At 41.9% G+C, this 13,098-nt stretch overlaps 1 protein-coding gene across 2 annotated transcripts; it reads right to left on the bottom strand.

Moving 5' to 3' along the window:
- Positions 1 to 895: 895 nt before the first annotated feature.
- Positions 896 to 13,049, bottom strand: LOC118409624 (farnesyl pyrophosphate synthase-like). 2 transcript variants are annotated; one of them, XM_035810777.1, is made up of 11 exons: positions 12,717 to 13,049; positions 10,794 to 10,959; positions 9,973 to 10,037; positions 9,747 to 9,822; positions 9,150 to 9,230; positions 8,206 to 8,328; positions 6,651 to 6,739; positions 5,965 to 6,037; positions 5,372 to 5,449; positions 4,586 to 4,972; positions 896 to 2,015 (listed from the first exon to the last, which is right to left on the bottom strand). In XM_035810777.1, the coding sequence occupies exons 1-11, from the start codon at positions 12,908 to 12,910 to the stop codon at positions 1,815 to 1,817; spliced, it is 1,533 nt and encodes a 510-aa protein (XP_035666670.1). In that variant the 5' UTR covers positions 12,911 to 13,049; the 3' UTR covers positions 896 to 1,814. The 2 variants fall into 2 exon arrangements, with proteins under 2 accessions (XP_035666670.1, XP_035666671.1); XM_035810778.1 differs by lacking the exon at positions 12,717 to 13,049 and adding an exon at positions 11,459 to 11,560.
- Positions 13,050 to 13,098: the final 49 nt, after the last annotated feature.

Here is a 13,098-nt window from a genome sequence, read left to right as displayed (position 1 = left end):
ATGTATTGAGGTCCAGTTATTGAAAACAATGGAACTGTACAATTTCCTCATTAATTATGCAAATTCAGTCATCATTTGCATAACATGTATATCATTATGAACATCTTTGCCTAAGCTACCTGCATGCCTAAAATGCAGGCAATCCGTCGTTCCTTTCTGCAGTTATCCTCTTTGGAGTGTCTTGACAAAAACGCCCCTGCAGTTCCACAATTGAATGTTAGGGGACTGAAACTTGCCCCACTTTGTCATGACGCTAAAAGCTATCTACCACCCAAATGTCACGACCATATCACGTACGGGACAAGAGATACATTGAAAAAACTGCTATGATAGAATATTCTCATTAATTATGCAAATGTACTCCTATTTTGCATAATTAGTATTTTATCTTGTACAACATTGTCTAAGGTACCTACATACCAAAAATCACGAAAATCCGTTATTCCCTTCTTGAGTTATCCTCGTCAGAAGTTTTTGACAAAAATGCCCCTGCTATCCCAAAACTAGACGCTAGGGGGCCCAAACTTATGTCATTTTTTCCCAAGCACAAGAGCTATCTAATACTTAAAAATCTTGACCATAGCATGTTCAGAACACCGAGATAGCAAAACCGGAAGTTGCGCTGCAGTACCAAGGTCACACACCAGGGGGCCCAAAATTGACCTTGACCTTTGTCTTCCCAACCCCTACCCACATACCAAATATCATCGTAGTCCATCAAGAGATTCTCAAGTTATGCTGACCACAATATGCGGACACACAGACAGACACACACACACACACAGACACACTCAAAACTATACCTCCATTTTTTCATGGAGGTAAAAATGGAGGGGGGTGGGTACAACAGAATACCACTGTCAAAATCCATTCACAAAGTACAAGGAGACATTACTTGTATTAACTATGGTTCATTTTAATTTTCTTTTACATTGAATAAATTTTACGTACACCCGATATAGCATTTGAAAGTACATCTATGTTGCTGGCTTTTCTGTTCATACTGATAAAAACTGTTATAATCATAACTTAATTACATAACATCAAAGTTACACTAAAATTACCCCTAAGTAAATCGATACAGACAATTGCTTTTTAATATCAAGATCAATTTTTTCTAGCTCCACTTTTGGACTTAGTCTTAAATACATTTACAACAACCTGTATACAAAGACTGTCATAAATTTTGCATGAAATCTTTAAGCATCCGGCGGAATGAAATTTCCTCTGTCATTCATATAAACATTTGATATTTTCTGAAAACATAGCTTTGTGCAATTTTTGATGCTGGGTTGGGTTAAACTTGTCCACTAGTCCTGGCCAAGCGAAAGTGCCGATCTGGCAAGCGCATGTCCTACCACACTTACCCGATCGGGCAAGTAAGATTTTTTAAGGCTAAGACTTTAATACTAGTTACATTTCATAGTCATGGCATCAAGTACAACACAGAAAAATAGAGCCAATAATGAAAGAATTTCATTGCTGGAAGTGAAAATACACAGAAAAATGTCCTATAAACTTCAAGAAAGTGAAAATTGGTTTGGGCAAGTAATATTTTTATTGCTTGCCCAATACGACACATGAACAGTAGAAAACTTGTCCAACACTGATAGAGGTTTTCCAAAAAAAAAAGACCAAATCTTTACATGAATGACAGAGAAAATAACATCTGCTCGCATTTTGTGTAACCAGACTAAAACTTTTATTTCTGCCGCTTGTAAATCTTGCGTGCAAACTCGACAAACATGTCCTTGGGCAGGTCCTGGTGGGAGGAGTTGTTGTTTATTGTTGTTTATTACAAGTAAATAAAACTATTATTTCTGCCGCTTGTAAATCTTGCGCGCGAACTCGACGAACATGTCCTTCGGCAGGTCCAGGCTGGAAGAGTTGATCAGCTGCATCAGCTGGGAGTAGCTGCTCTCCTCAAATTTCCAAAACTCGTCCTGGAGACGTAACTCCTGGTAAAGCTGCTTCACCGCGGCAACCTTGGCGGGGTCGTTCTGACCGTAGTTTTCCTGAAGAAGAACAAACAAGAAAGCTTCTGAGAAAAGCTGGCCGGTGCGTATTTTGGAAAAAGCCTGGATGTTAAACAAAATCACATGAAAAAAGAGTTTTTAAACATCGAATTACTGAACTAGTCTGTCTTCTATTAAAAAAACATTACATGAGATTTGCCTAACAAAGAAAAAAAATTGTTACAAGTGGGGTTCGAACCCACGATCCACGGCTGCAAAAGCAAATCGCTATATCCACCCAGCGCGTAGGACTGCTCGGCCACGCAAGCTGATTGCGTAATCGTGCGTACAGAAGGGCTATAAGAAGAGTTTTGTTAAATTGACCGATCCATGCATCCATGTGTTGAACTAACCGCTTCTCTCACCTCTAAGCCGGGGCAAAAAGGAGTGAACGGCTATAATTGCAAGTAAGTCTACACCTAATTAATTGTTGGGTTGTCGGACATTTTCCAAACAGACTTGAGTGGAATATAAAATGAAAACAAAGCCTGAGGCCTCTCAGTTTCACGAAATGAATACAGTCGTATTCAAGTTTTCTTCCCTGTCCTCTGCTTCAGTGAATTCCACATGCTATTTTTCTGAATACTGTAAATGCAGAAAATTTCGGGTGGTTTAATATTCGCGTTTTTTTGCGGTAGCCGCTACACCGCAATCTTAAAACCACCGCAAACATTTTTTCAAGGCAGTAAGAGACTGCAGTGCATGGTGCTACCGTGAACTTAAAACCACCGCGAAATGTCCCTTTTCCCGCAACCGCAAAATGAAATCCCCACGTTAAGTGCATTTACAGTATTGGATAAACATGCCCACAAGATGAACATGCCCACAAATGGCAAAAACAGTAAGCCAGGTGTTCAAAAATTCTGAACAAGAAACTTTTGCTTCTTTTGTGGTCTTCTTTTGGAAGGAAGCTTTGCTTCTAGTAAAGAAAAAACAGTGGAGCACATTTCCACTGATCAAAAACACCCATATAACTGGCCAAATGATCCGAATATTGGACAAAGAGCTAAGATGAACCTACAAACAACAATGATGCCTAGCCTGTTCAAACCTCTTCTGAAAAAGAAACTCAAAAGGAAGTTCACCTAGAGATAAACAAACAGAGCAAATTTCCACTGATCAAAATCAGCTACAAAATTGGCCAAATGATCCGGATATTGGATAAATAGCTGGAAGCAACCTGGCAACAAATGGCAATAATCCTGTTCAAACCTTTTCTGAAAAAGAAACATAGAAAAGGAAGTTTTGCTTCTAGTAAAGAAGAAACAACAGAGTACACTTCCACTGATCAAAACCAGCTACAAAATTGGCCCAATGATCCAGATATTGGATAAATAGCTCAGAGAGATCAGCAAGGCAAGAAACTTTGATAAAAGTGAGCCAGTGTTCAAACTTATTTTACAAAACAAACTCAAAAGGAAGTTTACCTAGAGATAAACAAACAGAGCAAATTTCCACTGATCAAAACCAGCTACAAAATTGGCCCAATGACCCAGATATTGGCTAAATAGCTGGGATCAGCCTCCCCACCAATACCCACAGAGCTGAGCCCGTTGAAATGCAGTTTGTGAGACAAAATCAATACCAGAGGTCACCGCAGGAGCGAGGGAACATTAGACGGTAATTTGATCCCCAGTGCTGCGGGCAACCGAGCCGCAAACGACTCTGATGTCATCAATTTTCTACGGACGGGATAAATTTACACGACAGTAACAAACATGGAACTAGACCACACAACGGTACATCACGAGGGTGTCGTTGGAACTAAAAATGTTCCACCTGCCATAAATTACATGTATCCTCTTAATCATGGAAATCCCAAAAAGCTATGTTGTCCATAAAAAAAAGTCTTATGGACAACATAGCTTTTTGGGATTTCCATCATTAATCATGCAATTAGGTCCTCAGTGCCTACATTTCTGTCTAACTCACTTAACAAATGTGGTGGAAACCTGTTGTTCACTCACAAAAAAAGATTTCAACACAAAAATACCTCTGCAGTTTCAGAGCAAGCTGAAAGGAGGCCCAAACCTACACCACTTCTTCCTAATTACTACTACCACAAAAAAAGAAACAAATAGCAAAGCTAAAGAAGTGAGTATTGTTACTTGTTGACCAGTCATACCTGTGGGCATCTCATGAACAAACAAACAAACAAACAAACAAACCTGTAGTGTAGTCCGTTGCCGGGCGTCGACCAGCCGTAGCGCCTGCACCACCAGCCAGCTACACTTGTTCTCCTCCACGCCTGTTCCCACCTTCCCACAAACAAACAAACAAACAAACAAACAAACCTGCAGCGTAGCCCGTTGCCGGGTGTCGACCAGCCGTAGCGCCTGCACCACCAGCCAGCTGCACTTGTTCTCCTCCACGTCTGTCCCAACCTTACCTCAAACAAACAAACAAACAAACAAACAAACAAACAAACAAACCTGCAGCGTAGCCCGTTGCCGGGCCTCGACCAGCCGTAGCGCCTGCACCACCAGCCAGCTGCACTTGTTCTCCTCCACGTCCGTTCTGACCTTCCCACAAACAAACAAACAAACAAACAAACAAACAAACAAACAAACCTGCAGCGTAGCCCGTTGCCGGGCGTCGACCAGCCGTAGCGCCTGCACCACCAGCCAGCTGCATTTGTTCTCTTCCACGCCTGTTCCCACCTTCCCACAAACAAACAAACAAACAAACAAACCTGTAGCGTAGCTCGTTGCCGGGCGTCGACCAGCCGTAGTGCCTGCACCACCAGCCAGCTGCACTTGTTCTCCTCCACGTCTGTCCCAACCTTCCCTCAAACAAACAAACAAACAAACAAACAAACAAACCTGTAGTGTAGTCCGTTGCCGGGCGTCGACCAGCCGTAGTGCCTGCACCACCAGCCAGCTGCACTTGTTCTCCTCTACGTCTGTCCCAACCTTCCCCGTCACCGCCGGGTCCCCATAGCAGTCCAGGTAGTCATCCTGAAATGGAAATATATGTCTTAGGGTTAGACATCCTGGTGAACAATAACTTACGACAAATCATTACTACCATTCGGTCAATTTTGCAACTCATTTCGATGACTGGAAATCTCTTGTCTTGACCTTCTCTTATTTTTGTTTTCCATTGGACTATCTAAACTTTGTCCATACCTTCTTTACAATTCATAGTTAGGGTATATTCGGTAGATTTTGTAGCTGTTTTTGATGACTGGAAATCTCTTGTCTTGACGTTATCTTACATTTGTTTTCTATTGGACTATCTAAACTATGTCTTTACCTTCTCTACATATCAATTCACAGTTAGGTATAAAACATGCTGTCTTGCACAGACAGAGGAAATAACATGTAAAACAGAAATTTGTGACAAGACTTCTTCACCTGTATCTGGAAGAACCTGCCCATCTCCAGAAGAATTGTCTTGGCATTTTCATGGGACTCCTTACTGGTGATGCCAGCCTGGGAGGGATGCAAACAACTTTCAGTCAACTCATTGTCAACAAAATTATCCATAGACATAACTTTTCACTGATTTGTTACGTGAAAAGGGGGTTTGTAATTGATGAATATAATCACACAACAGCATTTCTGAAGTTTCATGGCTTCATTTATACTTCTACAAAAGATGCCATCTACAAATTATCTAGTATTTCATTCCCTTTTTTTGACTAGGTTAACAGTAATAGTTATGAAAGTGACATGAGGTACATTCATATCATCTCTCCCTAAGTCTATTTGACCATTTCACCACAGAAAATCTGATAACCAGTCTTCCCTACACATCTTGAATTTCTGTTCTCCTCAATATGTTGGGTATGCTAAAACAGACAATAAGAATTCTTACATTCTACATTTTCATGACAAGGATCCTCCGAAGTTCTTATCATGTACATACATACTAAGACTGACAGAACTTCTAAGAATTCTTAGGGCGGTTCATAGTAGAAATGAGAAGGATCCTCTGAAGGCCTCACCATGTACATAGCAGCAGCTACTGGTAGGTGGAAGGAGTAGAAGGCTGTCTTGTACTTCACTATGGCATTGTACCTGCACATAAAATAAACACATCAGTCTGTATGTACTTCACTATGACATTGAAAACAAAATATGTGTTCACACATTGCCAAAGGTTTGATCGTATAACACTTGAGATGTAAATTTCAACACATTGGGATTAAGTTTTGCACATTCACACACACACACACACACACTCACACACAAACGCACAAACGCACACACACACACACACTCACACAGACACACACAGAGACACACACACACAGACACACACACACACACAGAGACACACACACACACACACACAGACACAAACACACACACACAGACACACTCACTCACAGACACACACACACACACAGACACACACACACACACAGACACACACCCACACTTACACACTCACACACACACACACACTCACACACACACACTCACACACACACTCACACACACTCACACACACACACTCACACACACTCACACAGACATAGTCAACAGTCAGTTTTTCCTCTCATTACCATCATCATTCTCATCACATCATTTTCACTTCTCTTACAACATTATTTTATCATCAATTTCATCATCACTCTGCAAACAAACAGTACGGCCTCCCCATCATCAGAACCACCACTGGCCTTACCTCTCCTCCGTGAAGTTGCTGAGGTTGACCTTCCCATCCGGAGACGTGATGAGGTCCAGAGACTGGCCGACTATCGTCTTGTACGTCGTCTGAAGCAGGGACAGAAACAGTGAGGGACAAACAAGTGTTGAAGTCATTTCAGATTGCATGTTAGCCACTGTTCTAATCAGATGTGCTGTGACCTGAACTGTAGTTAATAAAGTAAAACTTTGTCAGGCAGCCAACTCCAGTCATAATCTACATGAAAACATCCCCGTCCATTTTTACATAGTTAACCCCACCCTGTCCTGAGCGACCATTTTCCTGAGTCCCTTGAGTGGTTGCTGAATCCATGATTGACTGTAATGAATTTTTTTCTTTGTATTAAAAGTCTTCTATTGATGCAAAATTAGTTTGCACTTTGCACTCACCCAAAATATGTGTATCCAAAAAAATTTGCTGCTTCAGCCAAAATTTTCTTATATATCCTTTAGTGTGATCTGGCAATTAATTCATTCATGAGGTTCTGTGTGACTGACTTTGACTTTGAATGAAAATTATTTTAGGTGGATCATAAAAGAACAATTTTAATTTAAACTCAGATGGATACTTGGGATGAGATTGTAAAGATTGATTTCCATACGTCATAAAAATCTATGTCTGAACATTTCCGGTTCCATTATCCCTTGGAAGAGCTCCAGCAGGCCCACATAGTTACAAGTTTTATTGCAAATTCTTGCCCGTGGGCTAATTGCAGGTAACATACAAGATTCAACCAGTGTAAAATACAATATCACAAGTGTCTACTCTAGTCTAAAACTAGTGACAGCTAACTCTAGATCCTGGGTTATTGGGTTTGACTCCTTTTTTGAAGACAGTGGAAGACGAAAGATCCCACCTTTTCTATTATGTGTGGGTTTTGTGATGTTAAAAGGAGAACTGTTTTCTTTTTGTCATTGAATGTGAGGAAGTTTGGGTGGAATTTGGTGGCCTCTTTGAACAGCTCTTCTCTTTCTTGATTATAGAAAGAGCAGTTTGACATAAAATGTGATTTGTCTTCCACCACGTTTGACGTACATTGTTTGCACGTTCTTTCACACACAGATAGCCTCTTGTACTGCCCTCTCTCAATTTCGAGAGGGTGGGCACTAATTCTAATTTTGCTGATTGCCGAGCGTAAATCAAAATTATCTAATTCTAAGTATTTTTCCATAGTATGTGCTGTTTTACAGGTCTTATAAAATCTTAGCTTACCAGTATCTATACTCAAGTAGTACAGCTGGACTCTTCAGAACCTTCTCTATCTACTCTAGAATATCTAGAATATTGTTTGTTGTTGTTTATTGTTTTATTAAAACTCCTTTAGCTGTTGACACTCTAATGTCACTGGGTGTTCCAGGCCTTTAATCACCATACACCCAGTCCCTCACCTGGGCGACCCAGCCGAGGTTGATCATTCCCCGACCTGTGTCTACGGAACCACGACCAATTTATCCAGGTCCAGATCAAGAGTTATAGCAACTGACACAAAGATTGCCCTTTTTTTGTAAAAACTCCTTGGAGTAAGTTCCCTTACCCCTTGGAATAGCTCGAGCAGGTCCACATAGTATGGCTGGCCTCTGCAGAACCTCCCCAGAAGTCTGTAGATGCAGGACTCGATGTAGCAGGCGTCGTTAATGGCCATGTTACCTACTTCTTCCTGAAGGGGAACATCACAAACAAACTTCATGTGAAAAAAACATAATGAGAAACTTATTCTTATACAGTTCAATCTCTAAAACTGGATAAAAGTGGAGGTTTACTTTCAGACTTCTTCTCTTGGAACGCTAAAGAAGAGCGATGGATGTCACTCGAAACGTCTGGAAGTAAATCTTTGTTTTTATCCAGTTGTAGAGGTTGAATTGTATTTGAATATTGTTTACCTGGATGTTTAACCTTCATAAACTTCTATCATCAGAAAAGGAAAGTGATCTTCGACCAGTTAAACTCGCTGAAGGCCTAGTCATCCACTGGTCCTAACAGAAAAGACAGATGCTATGTACAGTATTTACAGGTTCACTGTACCAAAGAAATTTCCCTAGCTCTCTTCAAAGGTAAAATCAACAGTGGACCACGGCTAAGCGTCCTGTCCTTATACCCCTTTTACATTTGACGAAAATCGTTCGGACGACAATTCTTCGGCAATCGCCCGAGCCTCACTTATAATAATAAATTTACTGCACAACAATTGTACAAGGTACAAAGTATGGCTTATGTTATATGTGACAGGGACGGGTTTTGGGTGAAAAATACCCGCAACCCACTGTCGATCTTAAATATGGCCGATCTTCCATCGATATGCCAGAAGATCGTGGATATTGTGACAGGGGTATAACGACTGCAACCCTGGATTCAAACTCCATCCCAGTGTGAATAGATCAAACCTTTTAGTCAGCTTGCACTTACTGTACAAGACCAGTGTGTTTACTGGCATAGTTTACTGGTGATGCAAAACAGAAAAACGAACAAAGAAGTACATACAACTCTGTACCAGCATGGCTGCCCTCTCCTGGTCTGTGATTGGTCCATTATGTCGTCAAGAACCAGGAAGAAAGCTTGTAACTGGTAACAAAAAGAGAAACATCATCATCACTCAGTCACTGGGTACGAGAAACAGATTCATATTAAACATAGATGAGAAACAAAAGTCAACATCATGTTCAAAAACGTAAACAGATTTATGTACATTTCGTCTTCTTTAAAGAAAGAAGGGAAACTAAGAGAATGACTTATATAAGTCAATCAGCAGTGTAATAGCAGATATAACACACTAATGATGATAAGCACCCTCTAGCAGGGCATGCACAAACTGCAGTGTGAATAAAACATTGTCAGTGGTAAACCTTGGAAAATCACACAAATTGTTCTCTTTATCAAATATTTGACAAATGGAAGTTCTGCTGAAGTACCAAGGAAAGCTGCCAGGAGGCCAAGAAAAATTCTTGACTTTCGTCTTTGTCTCACAATCCATACAGAGCTTCTCAAGATGAAAAATAACCAGAAACACAAGCACACAGACCCGAAACAGTACCTCCATTTTCATACAAGTCATAGGAAGAAATTAGTAAATAACCGTACCCATTCGATGCACCAGCCAACCACCATGGCTCTGTGGATGTTCTCTTCTGTCAGCTGATCACTGCTGACAAGAAACCTGCAGGATAGACATGGAAAACTTACATTCTAAAGCACAAGACACAATAATTACTATATAGTATCAAATGTACATTTGTGTATATGTTTTCCTGCTTTTGAGCCAAGCAGCAAAGTATTGCTTGAATGGGATTTGCAAGTGGTGGCTCACCTGTAAGATGTAATGACACTAAGACCTCTGTTCCTCTTCCCACCTGGACAGTTGTACTCTAATACCTGACAAGCAAGAAGGAGAAATGTGTGAATATTCAAGTGTAAAAAAAATCATCCCTTCTGGGTACTTCAACCATTTAAATTTGAAGTCAAACTGTTTTTACAAATGTGAATGCAATAGAAGCAGTTTATTATCGTCAGTTTGTTTTAAAATATTGTACATATTCTATGTTTTTCATGTTTGTCCCTGTGTCATTTGGGCCAGTGAGAGCCTGAAATAAAGAAATAACTTATTATATTTCTGTAGTCACGGATCACACTAAAGTTTGGAATCACAGCAGATTAGGGATTATCTGAAAAGGAATCACAACTGGCTATGGACAGTGTGGTAGCCATGATCGATCTGGAATACTTGGATAAACCAAAAAGCATTTCTAGATATTTATAGATGGCTAGGTAGAGAGGGATAGAGAGGGAGGGAGAGGGATTAAGGTAGAGAGAAAGAGAGAGAAAGTGAGAGGAAGAGAGGAAAGTGAGGGATTGAGGGAGGGAGAAAGGGAACGAAAAAGGAGAGAAGGAAGGAGTGAGTGAGGAAGGAGAAATGAAAGAGGGAGAGAAGAGAGACAGAGAGAAAACCCTATTGCTTCTGTCTTAGTAGGTAGTCTGTATAACACAAACTCTGCTGTCCGGCACTGTAAGTGGCCCCTTCACGGAGCTGGCTGCTATTAGCAAGATTTAATTAGGCCAGTCTTTAGGTACCATCTCCTAGTTTAGACAGCAGGGAGAAGCTCAGATGGGGCGGACAGAGGATGTTCTCACCTGTCTGAACCTGACCATCGCATCGCTGATCTCAGGATTTTTTGCGTCCTCGTCGATCAGTTTCGTCACCAGCTGGTGAAATACCTCGTCAAACCGCTTCACATCTCCGTCATGGTTCGCCATCTTTAACTTCTTGTTACTGCTGTCTCCCATGTCTGTCTGTGCGCTGTAGGAAGGTGGGTAAAATCATTTATTTTTGTGCATTGGGAAAGGAAAGTTTTTGCACTGTTTGCGGTTGAAACAATTCTACATCAGAGGGGAAATACAAAACACTCATTCACGCACAACACAAAGTTATGTTAAACGTGGTAAGGTGCATAGGTGGCATGCACCCCCACCTAACTCCTTCATCTTGTCCCCTACCCATTCACCTTTCCCCTCGGACTTCCCCTTGACCCCCGCTGTACTTCATCTGTGCCCCCGTCGTTCATCTTTACCCCCGGTGTAATTCCGCTTTTCCCCCGCCCTTCCACTTTGATCCCAAAGGCCGCCGTCAACTCGAATTGCATGTAGTCGACACGAAAATCGTTCAGAAAGTAACAATAACAGCCTATTCTCTGGTACTCTTTTATGGGCCACCTTGTGGCGTTTCACAACTCCTTCCCAGTCTCTACTGAAAAAGCGCGCCCCGTCAGCGGCGGTCTAAAGATAAAAATACTCATCACCTTGTTGTGCTTGCTCGTTTCTTCTTATAGTACCTCGCACCTTTTTTCCCCACAGTGAGCTTGCTTTTCTTTTTACGCATTCTACAGAAAAATCAAACCAGAGAGTCAGATACAAAACTGGCCTAAATTACATCATCCTCCTTCACAGGGACATCCAACAGCCAAACCGCATGTCTGGATGTACCCTGCTTTCTCAACCGTCACCCTTAGTTCCTGACCGCCCTGCTTATAGATATCAATGAGCTTACGCTTACATATGCGAGACCCCTTTTGAAAATGGAAAGGCCTATTCTCTGATTGGCTGACAGCTGGTTTGGGGGAGGGGACGTCCACAGGAACTAAGAGTGACGGTTGAAAGAGCAGGGTACATCCAGACAGGCAGTTTGGCTGTTGGATGTCCCTGCGTAGGAGGATGAAATTACATGGGACATGGATCATCATCATAACGTTCCGTGCCAGTACTGCAGCCAGGCCACGGCCATGGATGACACAGTAGCATTGGGATTCGGTGTTTAGCTGAACCGAACTTCTTGCCAGTATGGCTTGTCACTTCCGGGTTACGAGAGGTGACTTCTGCCCGATGTTTTGAGACCGCCGCTCAGTTAAGACTGGGAAGGAGTTGTGAAACGCCACTTGGCAGAAAGGTGGTCCAGAATGTGTACTAGACAATAGGCTATTTCATGACCGTTATTGTTACTTTCTGAACAATTTTCGTGTCGACTACGTGAAATTCGGGTTGACGGCGGCCATTGGGGGGTAAAGCGGAAGGGCGGGGGAAAAGCGGAATTACACCGGGGGTAAAGATGAAGGACGGGGGCACAGATGAAGTACAGCGGGGGGCAAAGGGAAGTCCGGGGGGGGTGGAAGGTGAACGGGTAGGGGGAAAAGCTGAGTTAGGTGGGGGTGGTATGGTGAGAGAGCTGTGGTCAAGGCAAGTGTAACCTTAATGAAAGTGAAAGTGTTGGATTCTCTTATTAAACTGACATATATAATGTTACACTACACCTGACAAGCAAAGGTCTTGGACATAAATTGAAGTAAGGAAAGTGTCTCTCCAAACAAGGACGTTATATCAAGGAGCTTCTGATATAAAAGCTCCTTGATTATATATTAATAAGAGGTTGAAAACATCCTTGGTTCAATATGTCTTTAAGTGAACCTCCTCACTAAGTTGTTTCTAAACTGATTCTTACACCAGCTACATCTTACTTGTAGTATAGTTACAGTGATCAGTCTGTCACAATGACACAGAACTTACCCGGGGTGCTGCCAAAGCTGAGACTTGAAAGTCTTCTTCCTCCAGCTGAGGTGTCGGCGCGTTTGATGTCCAGCTGAGCGATGAGGTGATGTTTCGTACGTGCCTCCCCCACGTGTGATTGGTCCAGCCGCTCGCACCATCAACCTACTGGCCAATCGCGGGCCAAGACGGCTCACAACGATAGCAGAGGTCATCTAGTCGCTCTCATCTTCTTGTCGTGCAAACTCTGACCACTAGGAGTCTACGTAGCTTCAATTAAACGCCTCGTAATCGCGGCAACATGTTTTTTTGCGGATTTGACCTCAGCTCCTATGATATGGCTTTTGACCTTAAATTCACCTTTGACCTAAAATTAGCACTGCATGGTGGGAGATTTCTTCGC

Source organism: Branchiostoma floridae, chromosome 2 (assembly GCF_000003815.2).
Source record: "Branchiostoma floridae strain S238N-H82 chromosome 2, Bfl_VNyyK, whole genome shotgun sequence".
NCBI lineage: Eukaryota > Metazoa > Chordata > Leptocardii > Amphioxiformes > Branchiostomatidae > Branchiostoma > Branchiostoma floridae.
The sequence above is the reverse complement of the archived record's forward strand: the minus strand, read 5'-3'. Positions and strand labels throughout refer to the sequence as shown.